The sequence below is a fragment of the Giraffa tippelskirchi genome, chromosome 9 (genome assembly GCF_054371585.1).
Source record: "Giraffa tippelskirchi isolate mGirTip1 chromosome 9, T2T-mGirTip1v1.2.pri, whole genome shotgun sequence".
In the NCBI taxonomy this organism is placed as follows: Eukaryota; Metazoa; Chordata; class Mammalia; order Artiodactyla; family Giraffidae; genus Giraffa; species Giraffa tippelskirchi.
In genome coordinates, this window is record NC_137283.1 from 57528266 (window position 1) to 57546054 (window position 17789).

Here is a 17789-nt window from a genome sequence, read left to right on the forward strand (position 1 = left end):
ACGAGGATCCTGACAAGATCTCCTTGCCCTGCCAGGGTTCTTGCTACTGTGACAAGTACCACCTTTATGTGAGTGTCTGATGTTTAATATAAAAGGTATTTTGTTGTTCAGCCTGTAGGTCTTGTCTGACTCTGAGACCCCATGGACTGCAGCACGCCAGGCTTCCCTGTCCTTCACTGTCTCCCAGAGTTTCACATCCTTTGAGTCGGTGATGTTATCCAACCATCTCATCCTCTGTCATTCCCTTCTCCTCCTGCCTTCAATCTTTCCCAGCATCAGGGTCTTCTCCAATGAGTCAGCTCTTCACATTAGGTGGCCAAAGTATAATAAAAGCTATTAGAACCATTAGAAATACATTTTGGAAAATTCTATGAAGAACAAATAGAGAAAGGAAAATTGAAGCTTCTTAGTACCGGGACTTTCAAGCATACAGAAACTAGTAAATATGGACTTTTGGCAGTCCAGTGGTTAGAGTTCAATGCTCTCACCACCAAGGGCTCAGGTCTGATCCCTGGTTGGGGAACTAAGATCCCATAAGCCATGTGGCCAAAATGAAAACAAAAAAGTAGTAAGTAAAGCCCCTGTAGCCATTCTCCAGCTGTACAAATGGCCAGCAGTTTACCAATGTTGTAAAATCTATTCTTGGCACCCCCAGCACCCAGGCCCCATTCAATTAAAAAAAATATTTGCTAGAGTAGATTAACACAAATCTCAGACTGCATATCATTTTCATCTATAAAAACTTCTACACAATCTCTAATCATTCATAACGTCTTTCCTTTTTCTTCCTCTCTTATGTAAAACTACAGTGAAAAAAGTGAAAGTGTTAGTCCCTTGGATGTGTCCAACTCTTTGAGAACCCATGGACTATATCCCACAAGGCTCCTCTGTTCATGGGGTTTTCCAGGCAAGAATACTGGAGTGGGTTGCCATGCCTTCCTCCTGGGGACCAAACTCGGGTCTCCCGCATTGTGGGCAGATTCTTTACTGTCTGAACCACCAGGGAAGCCCTTAAAACACCCTTATTATCACGACCTAACAAAATTACCAATTCCTTAATACCATCTAGTATTAGATGGTATTAATACTGCAGTCCATTTAACACTCCAGTTCACATTCAAATTCCCCAGACTATCTGAAAAAATATCTTTCTGCAGAAGATTTGTTTGAATCAAGAGCCTAATAAGGCACACTCATTGTATCAGGTTCACATATCTCCAAAGCCTCTTAGTTCCTAATGAAAACTTTATTCTTTAACTTAAACATATTTATTTGCTTTCAACACGAAGGCAGGCATATCGTGGGCTTGGCTTCCTTCAGGAGCTCTGCCATTTTTATCTGGAGTGCGTCCAGAGTTGTGATTGCGTGAGGCGTGTTTTCCCTGGATCGGTCCTGGCCTCGAGCTCCATTAAGGAGGTTAGGATGGAACATCTAGTCATTTTACTGTAAGTGCTTTCCACCTTAGTTACCAGGGCAACTAATCAAACTTTGGAGACAGCCACTTATTAGATTTATGCATATTTAAGATTCTCCCTGTTGCATTAAAAATTATAAATCCATAATGTAGATTGCAACAACGGAAGCAATTAGATTTATGGAGACTGAGTTTGGTGATGAATGCATGGATTAGGTATTATCTTAGAAGTGCTTTCAAGCAGTCTATCACAAGTAAGTGGCAGCAGTGCAGGAGTAAGAGTTTTCGGAGGGCAGGGTTTTTATAAAGACCGATAAAGGCATGGATAGCACCCAGCACTTCCGGTTATTCCTGTTTCCTGTGCTCCTCACGTGTTTCAGTTCTACAGTCAGGCATCAGCCCTCCCTTCCCCATTCCTCCTCTCCTCGTGTTCAACTCCTATTGGTTGCGTGTCCGCCGTGTGTCAGACACATTACAGACCCTTCCGCACCTAATTCCTGCTACCCACAGAGGAGGGAGCAGCCCCCACTCCGAGGGTGTGAAGACCCAAGGTCAGAGGTCGGCAGGTCCCTCGAGGTCATCAACTTTGAGTCGGTCACCTGAGAGGGTGACAGGCAGGAAGGCCGGGGGTCTCCACACAGAGGAAACAGGCTGCAAGGGTCAGACATGCTTCCTCTCTCTCTTAAGCGGCAGGAGGAAACACACTACAAGGGTTAAGGCTTTCCCCTTCTCTGTACAAACTTAAAAAGGTTTCTCTTAAAATTCTGTGTCGCCATGACCACACCTGGCTCCCCCTGGACTTCACTTTTCTCAAACCTGGAGCTAGCCAGTGTGGTTTGCATATGGAAATGTTTGTCTTAAGCTATGTGAATGAACTATGCATTTACCCTAGACTCCGTCTGCAAGTCGGTTCCACCTAAGACTCAGAACTGACTTGACAAACCAGTATGTTTTACTCATACACTGTTCTCCTAATCTATGTTGATGAAAGTATATATTTGCTTGGAAACCTGCCTTTCTTCAAGATTCATGTCAATCGTTTTATGGCCCGGGATGACTCACCTGGTGCCAAGGTTATCTCAAAATGCATGTTGTGGGTGAGGGGCCTGGTGCCAGTCTCTGAGTTTTGAGACATTTCCTTTCTCTAATTAGTAGACTGCTGGTAGCTGTATAACGTCCGGCCAAAGACTAGCAGACTCTCTCTGCCCCCTTCTGATGTCTGTGTCAGAAGCTCTCTCTATCTCTTTTATACTTTAATAAAACTTTATCACACAAAAGCTCTGAGCAATCAAGCCATGTCACTGGCCTGGATTGAATTTCTCTCCTCCCGGGGCCAAGAATCCCGGTGCCTTTCACAGCTCAGCGACAACCTTTCAGCCCACCTCGCTCTCAGGATTGCCAGTTGGGTCAGTTAAGGGCGGTGCCATAGTGTTTCCAGCCCAGTGGGTACCTGCTCCGTGGAAGCCCCCGCAGACATAGAGCCTCCCGTCCACGGCGCCTGCGCTGCTGGAGTTGGAGCGCAGCGAGAGCAGGGGTGTGGGCATGGGGGGCCCCTCTCTCCAGAAGTCCCCGTCCGGGTTGTAGATCTCCACCGCGTCCAGGCACTTCCGGACCTGGCCCTTGTCCCGGCCGACACACCCGATTCCACCTGCAGAGGGGCACACACGACAGAGTGACCGGGGCAGAGCCGTGCCCGCAGGCATGCCCCCTTCCCACCCAGCCTGTACCCCAGGCTCACGGCCTTGGGGTTCTCATGCACCTGGTGCTTCTCCCGGGATGCTTTCTTTTTTTTTTAATTAATTAATTTTTTTTATTGAAGGATAACTGCTTTGCAGAATTTTGCTGTTTTCTGTCAAACGTCAGCATGAATCAGCCGTAGGTATACATATGTCCCCTTCCTTTTGAAGCTCCCTCCCATCTCCTCCCCATCTCATCCCTCTAGGTTGATACAGAGCCCCTGTTTGAGTTTCCTGAGACTTACAGCAAATTCCCGTTGGTTGTCTAGTTTCCATATGGTAATGGAAGCTTCCACGGTACTCTCTCCATGCCTCTATCCCAAGATGCTGTCTAAGCAGTGGTAAGGCCTACTGTGCACACAGCCAAGTCCAGCCTCATTGACCCATGGTGCCCACGGTTTATGCTCACACGTGGGGCAGACCCGCACTGGCTGTCTCAGGGACCCTCCCTTGAGAGGAAGACTTTGCGGTCTGAGTGTGAGGGTGACCCAGTTCCAACATCTGCCATCCTATGATCATTATGATTCCACGCACCTGGCTATCGAGCAAAGGTCCTTTCCCCTCCTCATTGTCGCCAGCCCATTTCTCCCTCTCTTCCTGTTTTTATTTTATTTCTGGCGGCGCTGACTCCCAGCTTGTGGGATCTTAAGTCCCTGATGAAGTATGGAACCTGTCCCTGGTGCAATGCAAGGGCAGAGTCCTAACCACTGGGTCCCCTCTCCCTCTCTTCTCAGGGGCAGGAATCTTCCCCCCTTAGGGCAGGGCCAGTCTTTGGTAAATTTTAGCTTTGGGGTTCAAAAGGAGACCCCAAACCCAAATGCTCGGTGTGTCTTCCGTTTTTGAGCGACACAGTGCATTCAACAAGCGCTCTCTGACTGCCTGTTACACACCAGGCAGAGTGCTCGTGATGAGCTGAGAAAGGAGTGACGCATGTTTCCTGCTGGTAGGAAGTTGACGGGGTGGAAAGCCACATGGATAAATAAACAGAGAGCAGGCATCGTGACAGGCACCTCATAGGAGACACGGCTTATGCTCGGAAGGCCAGAGACTGCGACAAGTTAACAGAAACACCGTGTGCATAATTATGACTTTAAGACCCACCCTCCACCGGGGCAGTGATGGCATACGGATTTCCAGTCCACTGTAATAAGAAGCAGGAGCTTGCCCCACAATGAAAGGCTGTCTGAAGCGCGGCTCCTGGGAAGCAGGTGAGGTCCCTGGAGGGGAAGGCAGTCCTCTCTTCGGTGACCTCACTGCACGCACACCCCATCGGATGAGCTGCTCTGCTCGGCCCATCTGAGTCGGGACAGTGCCAGCCTCAGCTGCCCCAGAGGGTCCCAGAAGGGTCACTACAGTGGGTGTGGGTGGGACTTGGCCCTCGTGCTTACAGCAACTCCGAGACCAGAGCTGAGACCTCTCGGCTCTCACAGCCTTTGCCCAACGAGTCGTGTCACTTAGAGATTAATCGCAGGACGGTCATGGCGTTTCTTCTGTCGTTTAACCCTTTGCCCATCCGTGTGCTGCCGATGACCCTTCCATCCACCACCACGCGGTTTTCAGTCTTCCTTCCTTTGTTGTTGTTCAGTCGCTCAGTCATGTCCGACACCTTGCGACCCCGTGGACTGCAGCACGCCAGGCCTCCCTGTCCGTCACCAACTCCCAGAGTTTACCCAAACTCATGACCATCGAGTCGGTGATGCCATCCAACCATCTCATCCTCTGTCGCCCCCTTCTCCTCCTGCCCCCAATCCTTCCCAGCATCAGGGTCTTTGCAGATGAGTCAGCTCTTCGCATCAGGTGGCCAAAGTATTGGAGTTTCAGCTTCAACATCAGTCATTCCGATGAACACCCAGGACTGATCTCATTTAGGATGGACTGGTTGGATCTCCTTGCAGTCCAAGGGACTCTCAAGAGTCTTCTCCAGCACCACAGTGTGAAAACACCAATTCCTCGACACTCAGCCTTCCTCACGGTCCAGCTCTCACATCCATACTCGAGTCATACCTCACAGTGCATGATGCTCGGCCCTGAGTGAATGTGAGAGAACTGATGGGAATGGCTTGTTCTCACCCGGGTCGGGCCCACCCAGACATAAGAGGCGATGGAAGAGAGTGTGGGGTGAAGCCTTTTCTTCCCCCTTTTTGCTGATGGAGCCCGGCTGATTTCCTGTCTCAGGACAAATCCAGGGATGAAGGCTGTAAACACAGGAAGCTCTTAGCGCTTTCTCTCTTTTCCGCCTGGATGAATAATTTAGCCCATTACCGTGCCAAGTCTGAGTGGCTGCGCTTCCAAGGAGGGGCCACTCTGGCCTCAGTCAACTGCGCTCTCTGACGCTCACAGACCCACTTCCCCCTGGCGCTGGCGTGGCCAGAGGCTGCTTCGTCCAACAAATCGGGGAGTCTCTGTCTGAGGGGCAGGACGGCCTTAAAGAAGAGGCTTTATCCGTAGCCGCTGACCCTGGCAACCACCCATCAGGTAAGAACGAGACTGCTTACCTACCTGCTCCCTGAGATGCAGAGAGAGGTTACTGGGCTGGTTCCTATTATTAACACGAGCGCTTGGGAAGACTGGTCAGTGGAAACGAGCAGAGGGCATGCAAGTCACTGGTCGTCAGGCTGGCATAGCCAGCAGCCAGTGCCGTGGATGTGATCAGAAGTTCACATAAAGCCCGTCAGGGAAGCTCTCCCAGCATAATGTATAAGAAGCACGGGGCTTATGCTGGAGGTTGCTGGGATAATTAGAGTGCTTGCCACTTTCGTCTCCCTGTCGCTGTCTTGCATGGTGCTGTTCAGCCCTTTTGCGTAGCTGTGCCTTCTGCTCGGCTGGCAGATAGTTCACAGGCTCCACTCGGGTGACACGGGCTCTGCCTTTGTTTCTGACCGTCGGCCCCTGAACGCACCCCCTGTTTCCCCTGGATGTAATTCCACCACCAAGCACACTCTCGATGACCCTCTAGTACCAGCGACTTAATGAGCTTAACCTGAAAGTGGAGGCTGGTTAGATAAACCATCCCATGAAAGCATGGTCTTTATTAATAAGCCAGCACCGGCACTACGAGAGAAGTCTTCTGATCCTGCAATGGGATCAGAGCATCTTTAGAGTTTCAGTGAGATGACCCGGATCTCTCATTTATGTGCCACCAGAGCCTGACTTGCCTGCTGTATTCAGAAACAGGAGAACAGAAGTTATCTTTGCAAGTCCTACGTCAGCGGACCTCCGGTGCAACACACAAACCTTAGGTCTTTCGGGTGAGGTGGGAGGAGGTAGATTACAGAAGAGGGTGCCTCTCTCTCCTCTTTTATTTCTACCAAGATGAAGACCTACTCTTTGTGTGTTTGGTCATCATGGTCTTTCCCTGTTTGGAGCTGAAATGTCTCTCCACACAGAGCCTTGGCTAGGTTCTGGAGACAGCAGGGTGTGGTCCTTCCCTGACTTCTGCTAGGACCTGCTGTCCATGGGGGCTTGACCACAGTGTGGGGGTTGCTCCTGTGTCCCTCCCCTGCAGGCTGCCATCAGGAGGCTTATTCTGTCCTGCTCTGGGCTGGACCCCAAAGGAGGGGTGATTCTGGAGCACTTCTGACAAGCTCCCAGAGTTGCTTCCATGCCTGAACAAGCTTTTTTTTTTTTTTTCCTTTTTTTAAAAAAAATATTTATTTGGTTGTTTTAGGTCTCAGTTGCAGCATGTGAGATCATGTTCCCTGATCAAGCATTGAACCCATGTCTCCTGCATTGGGAGCTAGGAGTCTTAGCCCCTGGACCTCCAGGGAAGTCCCTTAGCAACTTTAGTAAATATATTCACTGCTGCCGGCTCCCATGGGCCTCGGAAAAAACCTGTGGGCTTTTGAAAATGGAAAATGAAAGTGAAAGCATTGGTTGCTCAGTTGTGTCTTACTCTTTGCCACCCCATGGACTGCATCCCGCCAGGCTCCTCTGTCCATGGGATTCTCCAGGCAAGAACACTGGAGTGGGTTGCCATGCCCTCCTCCAGGGGATCTTCCCCACCCAGGCACTGAACCCAGGTCTCCCCCATGGCAGACAGATTGTTTACTGTCTGAGCCACCAGGACAGCTTTGGGCAACATGATTTCTCTAAGTCTAAATTTTCTCATCTGTAAGTTTTGGGTAATAATTTCGGTTTCATAAAGCGTTGCAAAGATTAACTTATAGGTGAAGGAGGAGAGTGGTAAGGAGCAGACGTGTGTTGCAAACCCAGGTATCACCACTAGGATAGGAGTTTGATTTCTTCCCACGCACCCATGTGAGCAAGCGGCCAGCACGTAGCAGGTCCGGGGGGATGGTCATCCCTCCTCCATGTCCCAGGGTGCTGTGTTGGTAAGCCAGTGTTCATCGGGGGGATGGTCATCCCTCCTCCATGTCCCAGGACGCCGTGTTAGTAAGCCAGTGTTCACGGGAGCCACTGCAGTCTTCGGTTTGCTTGCTCTCAACTTAATTATCTGTGTGTCTATGATTAAGGGCTTACTAACTGTAAGGGTGAATCTTGCTTCCTTTGAGGTTGGATGAGGGCGATCGGAGGCTGAAGGGCTGAGCGATAAGCTGAACCTCCGGGCAGGGAGACAGGCTCCCTGACACGGTGGATCAGGTCAAGCGTTTCAGGGGGTGGGAGCTGTCAGGTGGCCACATGGGAGACAGGTGAGAGGATCCTGTTTGGGGGGGGCATCCAGGAGTGAGGCTGCCCCGAGTTGGCTTGAGGGGCTGTTCTGACTCACGTGTGGGGTGCAGTCTCTTCCTGACAATATGACACCCAGGGCAGTGTCTGCTCTCTCTCTCTCTCTCTTTTAATCATATTTATTTATGATTGTGTGGCTGTGCTGGGTCTTCACTGCTGTGCAGGGTTTTTCTGTACTCGTGTCCACGGGCTTCTCATCGAGGCGGCGTCTCTTGGCGCAGGGCACCGGCCCTAGGGCGTGCGGGCTTCAGTAGCTGTGGCTCACGGGCTTAGTTGTCCCATGGCTTATGGCATCTTCCCGGGTCAGGAATCAAACCCACACTGGCAGACAGATTCTTTGCCACTGAGCTGCCAGGGAAGAGCTCTGCTTTGCTTCGGCTCTCATTTAGGAGTTACACATGTGAAGCCTGAACCCCTAGAAGACACACCCTTGCTTCTCGTCCCTTGTTAGCTAACGCAGGGCTCTAATGGGTATTTTCAGTAAAAGAAAAAAAGCCCTTCAGCACAAGGTGAAAGGTAGGGTCACCTGCCTTTACAAACTCCCTGACCGTGCCCAGGAGTGTCCAGCTCACCATCCAGGCGGTGTCGCTCTCTCTGTGCGGCGTCCTGCTCACCCGCTGACCCCTGCCCGTCCACCACCAGCTTTTCTTGTTAAGAAAATAACCATGTGCATCCATTCTGCTTGCTCTTCAAAACAGATGACCGGGAAAAATCAAATAAAGGAGCTGAAAGGAAAGACCGAGTTCCACTGGTTAGCGCTTGACTTTGCTTGATTTTGGAGGGAAACTCAAGGGTGTGAATTGTCTGACAGTTGTCAAGTGGGAACGCAGATGGTTGACAGAAGTTCTGGCTCCAAGTCCCAGGCACCAAAGAAGCTGCAGTCTTATCTGTGGCTGATTCCGGACAACCGCCGGGCTTCCCTCCGGCCTGGTCCTCCGTGGACTTCAGCCCGCCTCACCCCTGTTTCTGCAAACTCTGACCCATCTCTGCCTCCTTTCTTCCCTGGCCGTCCTCACCAGCTTGTCCTGCAGGTCCCAGCAGGTCCCTTGCCGAGCCCGCAGCGGGGATGCAGGGAGCGCCTGCAGAGGTGAGAACCTTGGGCGGGTGTCACACTGCCCTCCCGTCACCTCGCCACCCTCAGACAGGAACCCTCTGTCTCAGGTCTGTCCATCTCCCAAGGCGTGCCTGGGTTTCAGCCACCCCTCTGCCCAGTCCTCCCCTTCCTGCCTGTCTCCCCAGGCTGCCCTGTTCCGGGCACCCTGTGCTCCAGGCTGGCTCAGCCTGGTCACCAAACAGTGAGTTATTTCCCATCTAGGCCTCTGTGTAGGCTGGTCTCCGCCTGGAGGGGTCTCTCCTCCCCAGGAAGACAAATCCCTATTTTAAGGCTCAGCTCAACCATCACCCCGAAGAAAGGCGTTGTGTCTCTGCAAGCAGCCATTCCCTCCTTCAGGCGCCTGCTGCTCTCTGAGCAGAGATCAAGGTTCCTATAAAGACACTGCTTTTGTGTATCTTTCTATGCAACTGGGCTGCAGGCCCCTGGATGGCAGAAGGGTGCCTGGTTCACACCTGTGCACCCCACGCTCCTCACTGGGGCAGTCGAAAAACAAAACTGAGTGCATGAGTCGTCCAGTCCCTTAACCACATCGCGGGTACTGTTTTCTTCTTCTTCCACTCTTCTGTCAAAACACAAAGTGATGACTAGCTTTCTAGAATTGGTCAAGCCCTAAGTCCAAACAGCTGAACACTCACTTCCTGTCAGATTATAAACACAATCTGCTTAAGGATATAGGACTCCCAGCGCAGGTATGGACCTTGCTGGTGTCTGCTGTTGGGCTCATCTTTTCCCCCAGGTCTGCCTGCCTGAAAAGTCACTGACCTCTCCTAATTTGGGCTGGACGTAACCTAACAGGACACAGGCTGAGTTTATACTAATAATTCTCTCCGGCAACCAACAAAGGTGCATTAGTCAGATGTACTCCACAGCTTGCAAACCTAGACACACAAGACGTAAAGTATGAAGGCAGAGTATGCATCATTCTGTTCCCTGAGGTTCTTCTAAAGGGGGCTTGATAGTGTGTGGTAAATAATTACTGTAGAGAAAAGATCTCGGGGCTTCCCTGGTGGCCCAGTGGTTAGGACTCTAGGGTTTTCACAGCTGGGGTCCAGGTTTGATCCCTGATCCAGGAACTAGGATCCCACAAGCTACACAGAACAGCTAAAAAAAAAAAAAAAGTCTTAACAAATCTGGCCTATTGACCTTGTGTGTAAATAAAATGATTTATAGAAAGTGATTATTTGTGCTCATTCCTATATCTACCCAAGAAGGGGGAAAGGAAGGGGGTATCTAAAAAATGATCACGAACATGAGTCAGGATAAATCAGTTGAAGAGAATACATTGTACTCAAAATGACAGGATTTTAAAATAGATATCTTCTCCTTTAAAGCATTAAAATTTTTCCATTTCAACTCTTCACGCTGTTTTAAAACATACATTAGGTTATCCCTGCCTTAGTGAACTGATGATACCAGAGTCAAGGTTTTCTTAAGGACTGAGAAGTAACTATACACTGTTTCCACAACATGCTGCAGACACAGACGGGTCTGTACACCAGGCTGCGTGAAAGCACACCTAGGTTTGCTTGGCTGAACGAATTCTTGCTGTTGGTGTGGCTTTGAGCAATTTATCTCTTCTCATGAAAGTAAAGCATAGAAACTGTACTTGCTCAAGGTTTTGTCTGCCTCCTTATGCTCCTCTGCAGACACAGTCAGAGACCCAGACAGCGTCCGCCAGACATTTCTCATCTGTTCTCGTTAACGGTCTCATCCCTGTCCATCCGGAGCTTTCACACTGGAGCAGCTTCTGACATTCTCTGCTTTCAGCGTCAAAATCACTGTGAACTTCTAGTTGGCTTTTTATCTACATATACTTTTGCATGTTTATTTTTGGCTGTGCTGGTCTTAGCTGCCGGGCCGGCTGTTCTCTGGCTGCGGTGTCCTCTCCTGCTTTGGAGCGCGGGCTCCAGGGTGTGTGAGCTTCAGCAGCTGTGGCTCCGGGGCTCAGTTCCTCCGAGGCCTGTGGGGTCTTCCCAGATGGGGGATCAGAGCTGGGTCTCCTGCACGGGCAGGCAGACTCTTCACCTCTGGGCCGCCAGGGAAGCCCCTCCAGTTATTTTTAAGCCATCTGTGTGTATATTTTGGATATTTACTTCATGTCTCTACTGGGTGCTAGAGAACAAGTTTAAGGTTTTTGTTTGTGTGTGTGTTTTGGGTTTTTTGTGCCTAAAACTCAGTCTTGGGAAATTGAAGGCAAATATGAAATCCTTATAATGCAGCATTACAATTATATATCGATCCAACAGAGGACAGGTTCTCACTAATTGCCACACTGAAATGTGGAACTGCCGACTCTGTGGATCTGCAGGATATCCGTGATTAAAGTGACTACAGCTAAGCTGTGACGCTCAGTCACATGGACTCTTTGCAGCCCCGTGGACTGCAGCTCACCAGCGAAAACCTCAGGCGAACTGTGGCCTCTGGGAGCCCTGGATTCTGGGTTCCCCAGTGAGGGGCCAGGTAATCAAGGCGGAAACCCTTCACAGGGTCCCCTGGAAAGACTTCTCATGGGTACTGGCTGCAAAAATACGGCGAGCCATTCTCTCTGGTCCAAAGCCACTTCAGCTGTTATGTCTCTAAACTCAAGTCTGCCCTCAGAATAAAGGGGGCCCTGGGACTCCTCACTGAACTGCTTTGGCCGTTGAAAAAGCACCTTCTTTTCTTGTTCAGCATGAGCCTAAGAAGTGTATCTCTAGGCCCAGAAGACTCTTGGAACGGGATCAGAGCACACCCAGGAGCCTGCTCTGAGGACCTGTGGACACAGGAAGCCCCAGCCAGCGCCCGACCTGTCTTCCTGGGACACACGCTGTCCAGGGGAGACACCCTGTCCCCTTCACCGCTGGTCTCTCCTAAAAACCAGCCTGGGGTGGGCTAATGCACCAGAGGCTTAGTCAGTGTTGTGAGCATATTAAAAAAAAACCTCCATGAACACGGCGTCCCGTCTTCCCTTCCTCACCCAGCATCTGAACTTTGCCACGTGCAGTCCTGGGGGCATTCATACCAGAGTCACCTGGTGCTTCCCACAGAACAGACTCCAGGCCCCACTTCAGACCTGCGAGCCCAGAATTCGCCACAGGTTGGGGCCAGGAATCTGCCATTTTAATGAATAGCCTGGGTGATGTGAGACACGTTTATATTTTTAAAAAACTGCTTCAGGGAGGACTTCCCTGGTGGTCCAGTGGTTAAGCCTCTGTGCTTCCAATTCAGGGGGCACAGGTTCAAACCCTGGAGCAGAAACTAAGAGTTCACATGCCGCTTGGTGCAGCAGAAAAAAAAAAAAGTAAAAATAAATTGAAAAAAATTTTTTTTAAGCTTACTTTGTAAAACATTTAAAAAAATATTGCTTCAAATTTTCTCAAAAGACATAAAAAGGAAAAATCAGAATGATGATGAAGCTTGGTCCTCTCATATGTAATTCACCTCTGGACTGCTCACTGACACGCATTTACTACAGCAACTGGAACCTTCTGTGTAACTGCTCGCCTCGTGGTGAACCATCACCAGTGAAAACGACCCCCGTGGCCACGTGGGGAGACTTGGTGTTAGCTGGCTCCCTGGACAGGAAAGTGAAAAATCTGTGCTTTGCAAAATTCCCTACAATGCCTGGAACTCAGACGCTGTTTGAGGCTTTCTGCCCTGATGGAGGAGTAGGAGAGAAAGGTCAGTTCCATCGACTGATGTTTGTGAGCACCGGTCACGTGCAACAGCCAGGCCGGCAGTCAGATCAGATGCGGACAGATGAGCGAGGCAGGTCTCTGCCCCTGGGTGTCCGAGGAGCCTGGCCAGAGCCCTGCTGAGAGCAGCACCCCCAGTTCATACAAACCACCTCAAGGGGTGGCATCCTGCAGACCCTGAAGGAAGCACTGGTCTAGACGCAGAGGCTTAAAGGCAGAGGGAAGAGCGGAAACCCGGCCGCAGAAGGGAGGCTTGTTCAGGGGTGACCCCCGGGGCCCGTGGTGCAGTGGAGAGGGACGTGGCTGAGTGGCCGCTGGGGCCAGCCTGGGACAGGTCTCAGCGTTTCCATAAATAGATCTCGCAGCAGGTCTCAGCGTTTCCATAAATAGATCTCGCGGCTCACTTCCTATATTTGACTTCACCTGACCCATCAAGTTAAAGGAACTTCGGAATCCAATTTGGCTTTTTAAAAACACTTGAGGAAAACCCCAGGTATATTTATGAGTGTGCACTGTTGTTTCAGAAGAAAGCATACTGCACTCAAAACTGTAACTGATACTATGAAATCTGAATTTTATCTCACAAAAACTTTTCTCAGAGAGAAAACCCCTGGTACCACATTCCATCAGTGTTTTATAACAGAGCATCAGAGTTGGGTTTAATGAGGTGGAGCCCAGAAGGTTTTATCTTTCTCAAAACTTTACTAATAAGAGTGTACAGAGGACTTCTCTGGCGGTCCAGGGGTTAAGACTTCACCTTCCAATGTAGGGGGTGTAGGTTTGATCCCTGGTTGGGGAGCTAAGATCATGGCAAACGGTCCCATCACTTCATGGAAATATAAGGGTAAAAACTGGAAACAGTGACAGATTCTATTTTCTTGGGCTCCAAAATCACTGTGGATGGTGACTGCAGCCATGAAATGAAAAGACTCTTGCTCCTTGGAAGGAAAGCCATGACCAACCTAGACAGCATATTTAAAAGCAGAGACATTACTTTGCCAACAAAGGTCCATCTAGTCCAGGCTATGGTTTTTCCAGTGGTCATGTATGGATGTGAGAGTTGGACTATAAAGAAAGCTGAGCACCAAAGAATTGATGCTTTTGAACTGTGGTGTTGGAGAAGACTCCTGAGAGTCCCTTGGAAACTGCAAGGAGATCTAACCAGTCCATCCTAAAGGAGATCAGTCCTGGGTGTTTATTGGAAGGACTGGTGTTGAAGCTGAAACTCCAATCCTTTGGCCACCTGATGCGAAGAGCTGACTCATTGGAAAAGATCCTGATTCTGGGAAAGATTGAGGGCAGGAGGAGAAGGGGATGACAGGGGATGAGACGGTTGGATGGCATCACCAACTCAAAGGACATGAGTTTGAGCAAGCTCAGGGAGATAGTGATGGACAGGGAGGCCTGGCGAGCTGAAATCCATGAGGGTCACAGGGTCGAACATAGTGACTGAACAGCAATGGGGACCTAAGATCTGACATGCCTCACAGCCAAAAAATCAGAACATAAAACAGAGGCAGTATTGTATCACATTCAGCAAAGAGTTTAAAAGTGGTCTACATAAAAAAAAAATCTTTACAAAGGAGTCTTCATGTAATTTCTTTTCTACTTTATTCTTCATAAAAGTAGGATTGAAAGCCTTGAAAACAAGGAATTAATAACATGTTCTCCTATCAATAGGATATCTTAACCTAAAATTACTGGACTGATAACTTTTTTTAGAGGATTACAGTTATACTTTTGAATACAGTATGCTTGCTTCTGAAATGACAGTGCACACTCACAACTTTTTTTTAGAGGATTAAGCCATATTTTGTATTAAAGTAGCTTAACTGTCTCTTATAATGAGCTCTCACTACAGATGACAAAAGAGTTTTCTTAAAAAAAATATAAAGCATCTTAAAATGCATGGCCTCAAGCAGCACCCTTCCACGGGTCTCCTCCCAGAGGATTTCAAAGGGTCCTGTCGTCAAGACACAGCCCCTCTTCCCTGCTCTTCCTGAGAACGGGCTGCTCAAGGGAGCTCTCAGGAAAAAGTCTGCGTGGAAATCAGCTCGTTTTAAATACCTGGAGTTTTTAATAAGGGCATCATTGGCTCAGTGGCAAAGAATCTGCCTGCAATGCAGGAGATTCGAGTTTGATCCCTGGGTCGGGAAGATCCCCTGCAGGAGGAAAAGGCAACCCACTCCAATATTCTTGCCTGGAGAATCCCATGGACATAGGAGCCTGATGGGCTACAGTCCCTAGGGTCGCAAAGAGTTGGACACGACTGAGCACACACGCACTTCACTCATAAGGCTCCATGGAGACTATTTAAATTATTTTAAGTGTTCCAGAAAGCTACCCACCAGAAAAATCAGTTACTGTGTAGAGAAGCTGGTAAAATACACATGTAACTGCATGAACCTTGGAATCACTTTAGCAAGAACTGAGACAGATGCTTTCCTGAATTTTTATTTTATTTTTGAACGTTTATTTATTTATTTGGCCATGCCAAGTCTTAGTTGCACCATACGGGATCTAGTTCCCTGACCAGGGATCGAACCCAGAGCCCATGCGTTGGAGGTGCAGAGTCTTAGCCACAGGACCACCAGGGAAGTGCCTGTGTTTGTATGTTAAGAAGGAAATGTACAGTTTTCCAGGGACAACCATCCAATAGCTTACTAAGGCACTGTTTGCTGGTCTGTCATAACTTCTGGAGTCATTTTCATCTAAATTCAAATTATTCCTGGTGTCTGTGATGATGCGGTTTTCCAATACAGGCATTTTCACGATAAACATTTACCACGGTTTTAACTTATATCTTTACAATGCAAATCAAACCTCCTGAGCCACTTTTAAAAGTTATTTTAGCTTTGAAATGGAACAGATTTGGGCCTGAATCCCAGATTTAATCACACCGTTTGGGTGATAAAAGTAAACAAAGACCTTCCCTTCTAGGCTATTGTGAGAACTGAGACTGTACATGGAAACAGCACCTAGCATTTAGTAATTCTTCAGTAATTATTACTTTCCTTCAAAGTAATTTCTCATGAGATAGAGAAGAATGTGATAACTTAAAAATTTTTTTTCTAGTTAAAAATGTTGGTCAAAATTTGACACTTAAAGCTGCTGGCATTGGGACGTCCCTGCTGATCCAGTCGACACACGTGTACCCGTGACTGATTCGTGTTGATGGATGGCAAAAACCACCACCATATTGTAAAGTAATTATCCTTCAATCAAAATTAATTAATTTTTTAAAAAGAAAGGAATAAAGATTTCTCAGAGAATCTTACCAAGTTTTGCATAAATATCTCCTGAAAAATGAAATGGAAAACATATAAATACCATGGAAATATACATGAAAGAAAATAATTTTGAAAACTCTGAAAAACAAACAAACAAAAAGAATCCACCATGCATTGCAAGGGAATGCAGGTTCAATCTTTGGTCGGGGAACTAAGATCCCACCTGTCGTGGGACAACTAAGCCCATGCGTTGTAACTACTGAGTCTGCGCGCCACAACTAGAGAGTCCACACACCTCAACGAAAGATCCCAAATGATGCAACTAAGACCCAACACAGCCAAATAAAGAAAATGGTAAAGATGCTGGCATCAGTTGTTTGGAAAATGTCACTATACAGACTCTCTCAATTTCCAACGCCAGGAAGTTTCTGCAATACTGTGAACTCAGACTGCAAAGCTGGATTGTCTACTCACTTAAAGGTAGTTTTATCCTGTAAGTAAGATGATAAACCTTTTGCAGACAAAGACCTTATCTGTGTGATCATCTAGGTGGTGCTGGACAAATACCAATAATACAAAGATTCAAAATGCAAACACCCATAAAGGTGAATCAGTAGGAGAATTTAAACATAGACTTTAGGAAACTTTCAGTTTTCTTGGATGCACCCAAGAGTTAAGGTACAGAAAACTTTGTACTCTTTTTTTGTACTATACCCTGGTGGCTTAGTGGTAAAGAATTTGCCTGCCAACGCAAGAGACCTGGGTTCGATCCTTGGGTCAGGAAGATCCCCTGGAGAAAGAAATGACAACACACTCCAATATTCTTGCTGGGATAATACCATGGACAGAGGAGCCTGGCGGGCTACAGTCCATGGAACTGCAAAGAGTCAGACACTACTTCGCAACTGAACAACAAACAACAATTCTTTTTGTAAATGGACTCTAATCTGAAAAACGAGTCTCAGAAAAAATACAGTGGAATGGAAGATTGCTGATTTAGATCTAACGTGGGATGAACATTTTCAAAGAGTTTCAGAAAGTAAACAGAACTGGACACACACCCATGAGGGATCTTAAACTGACCTCCAGAAGCATCTGGTCCATGGACAATCCTTGAACTAAGGAGAGTGTGTTCAGTTGCTAAGTCATGTCTGACTCTTTGGGACACCATGGACTGCAGCACATCAGGCTTCCCTGTCCTTCACTATCTCCTGGAGCTTGCTCAAATTCATGTCCATTGAGTCAGAGATGCCATCCAAGCATCTCAGCCTCTGTCATCCCTTTCTCTTCCTGCCCTCAGTCTTTCCCAGCATCAGGGTCTTTTCCAATGAATCGGCTCTTTGCATCAGGTGGCCAAAGAATTGGAGCTTCAGCATCCATCCTTCCACTGAATATTCAGGGTTGATTTCCTTTAGGATTGACGGTTTTGATCTCCTTGTTGTCCAAGGGACCCTAAAGAGTCTTCTTCAGCACCACAGTTTGAAAGCATCAATTCTTTGGCGCTCAGCCTTCTTTATGGTCCAGCTCTCACGTCCATACATGATTACTGGAAAAACCATAGCTTTGACTATATGAACCTTTGTTGGTAAGGTGACATCTCTGCTTTGTTATACGCTGTCTAGGTTTGTCATAGCTTTTCTTCCAGGGAGCAAACGTCTTTTAATTTCATGGCTGCAGTCACTGTCCGCAGTGATTTTGGAGCCCAAGGAAATAAAATCTGTCACTGTTTCTGTTTTTTCCCTCATCTATTTGCTATGAAGTGATGGGACTGGATGCCATTGTCTTAAGTTTTTTAAATGTTGATTCTTAAGCCAGCTTTTTCACTCTCTTCTTTCACCTTCATCCAAAGGCTCTTTAGTTCCTCTTCTCTTTCTGCCATTAGAGTGGTATCATCTGCATATCTGAGACTGTTGATATTTCTCCCAGCACTCTTGA

At 48.0% G+C, this 17789-nt stretch overlaps 1 protein-coding gene across 1 annotated transcript in view; it reads right to left on the reverse strand.

Moving 5' to 3' along the window:
* Nucleotides 1-17789, reverse strand: part of KBTBD12 (kelch repeat and BTB domain containing 12) — a 51148-nt gene that overhangs the window by 11900 nt on the left and 21459 nt on the right. The window contains exon 5 of the mRNA XM_081526602.1: nucleotides 2865-3062. Coding sequence (XP_081382728.1) covers nucleotides 2865-3062 — 198 coding nt within the window. The remainder of the gene's footprint in view (nucleotides 1-2864; nucleotides 3063-17789) is intronic.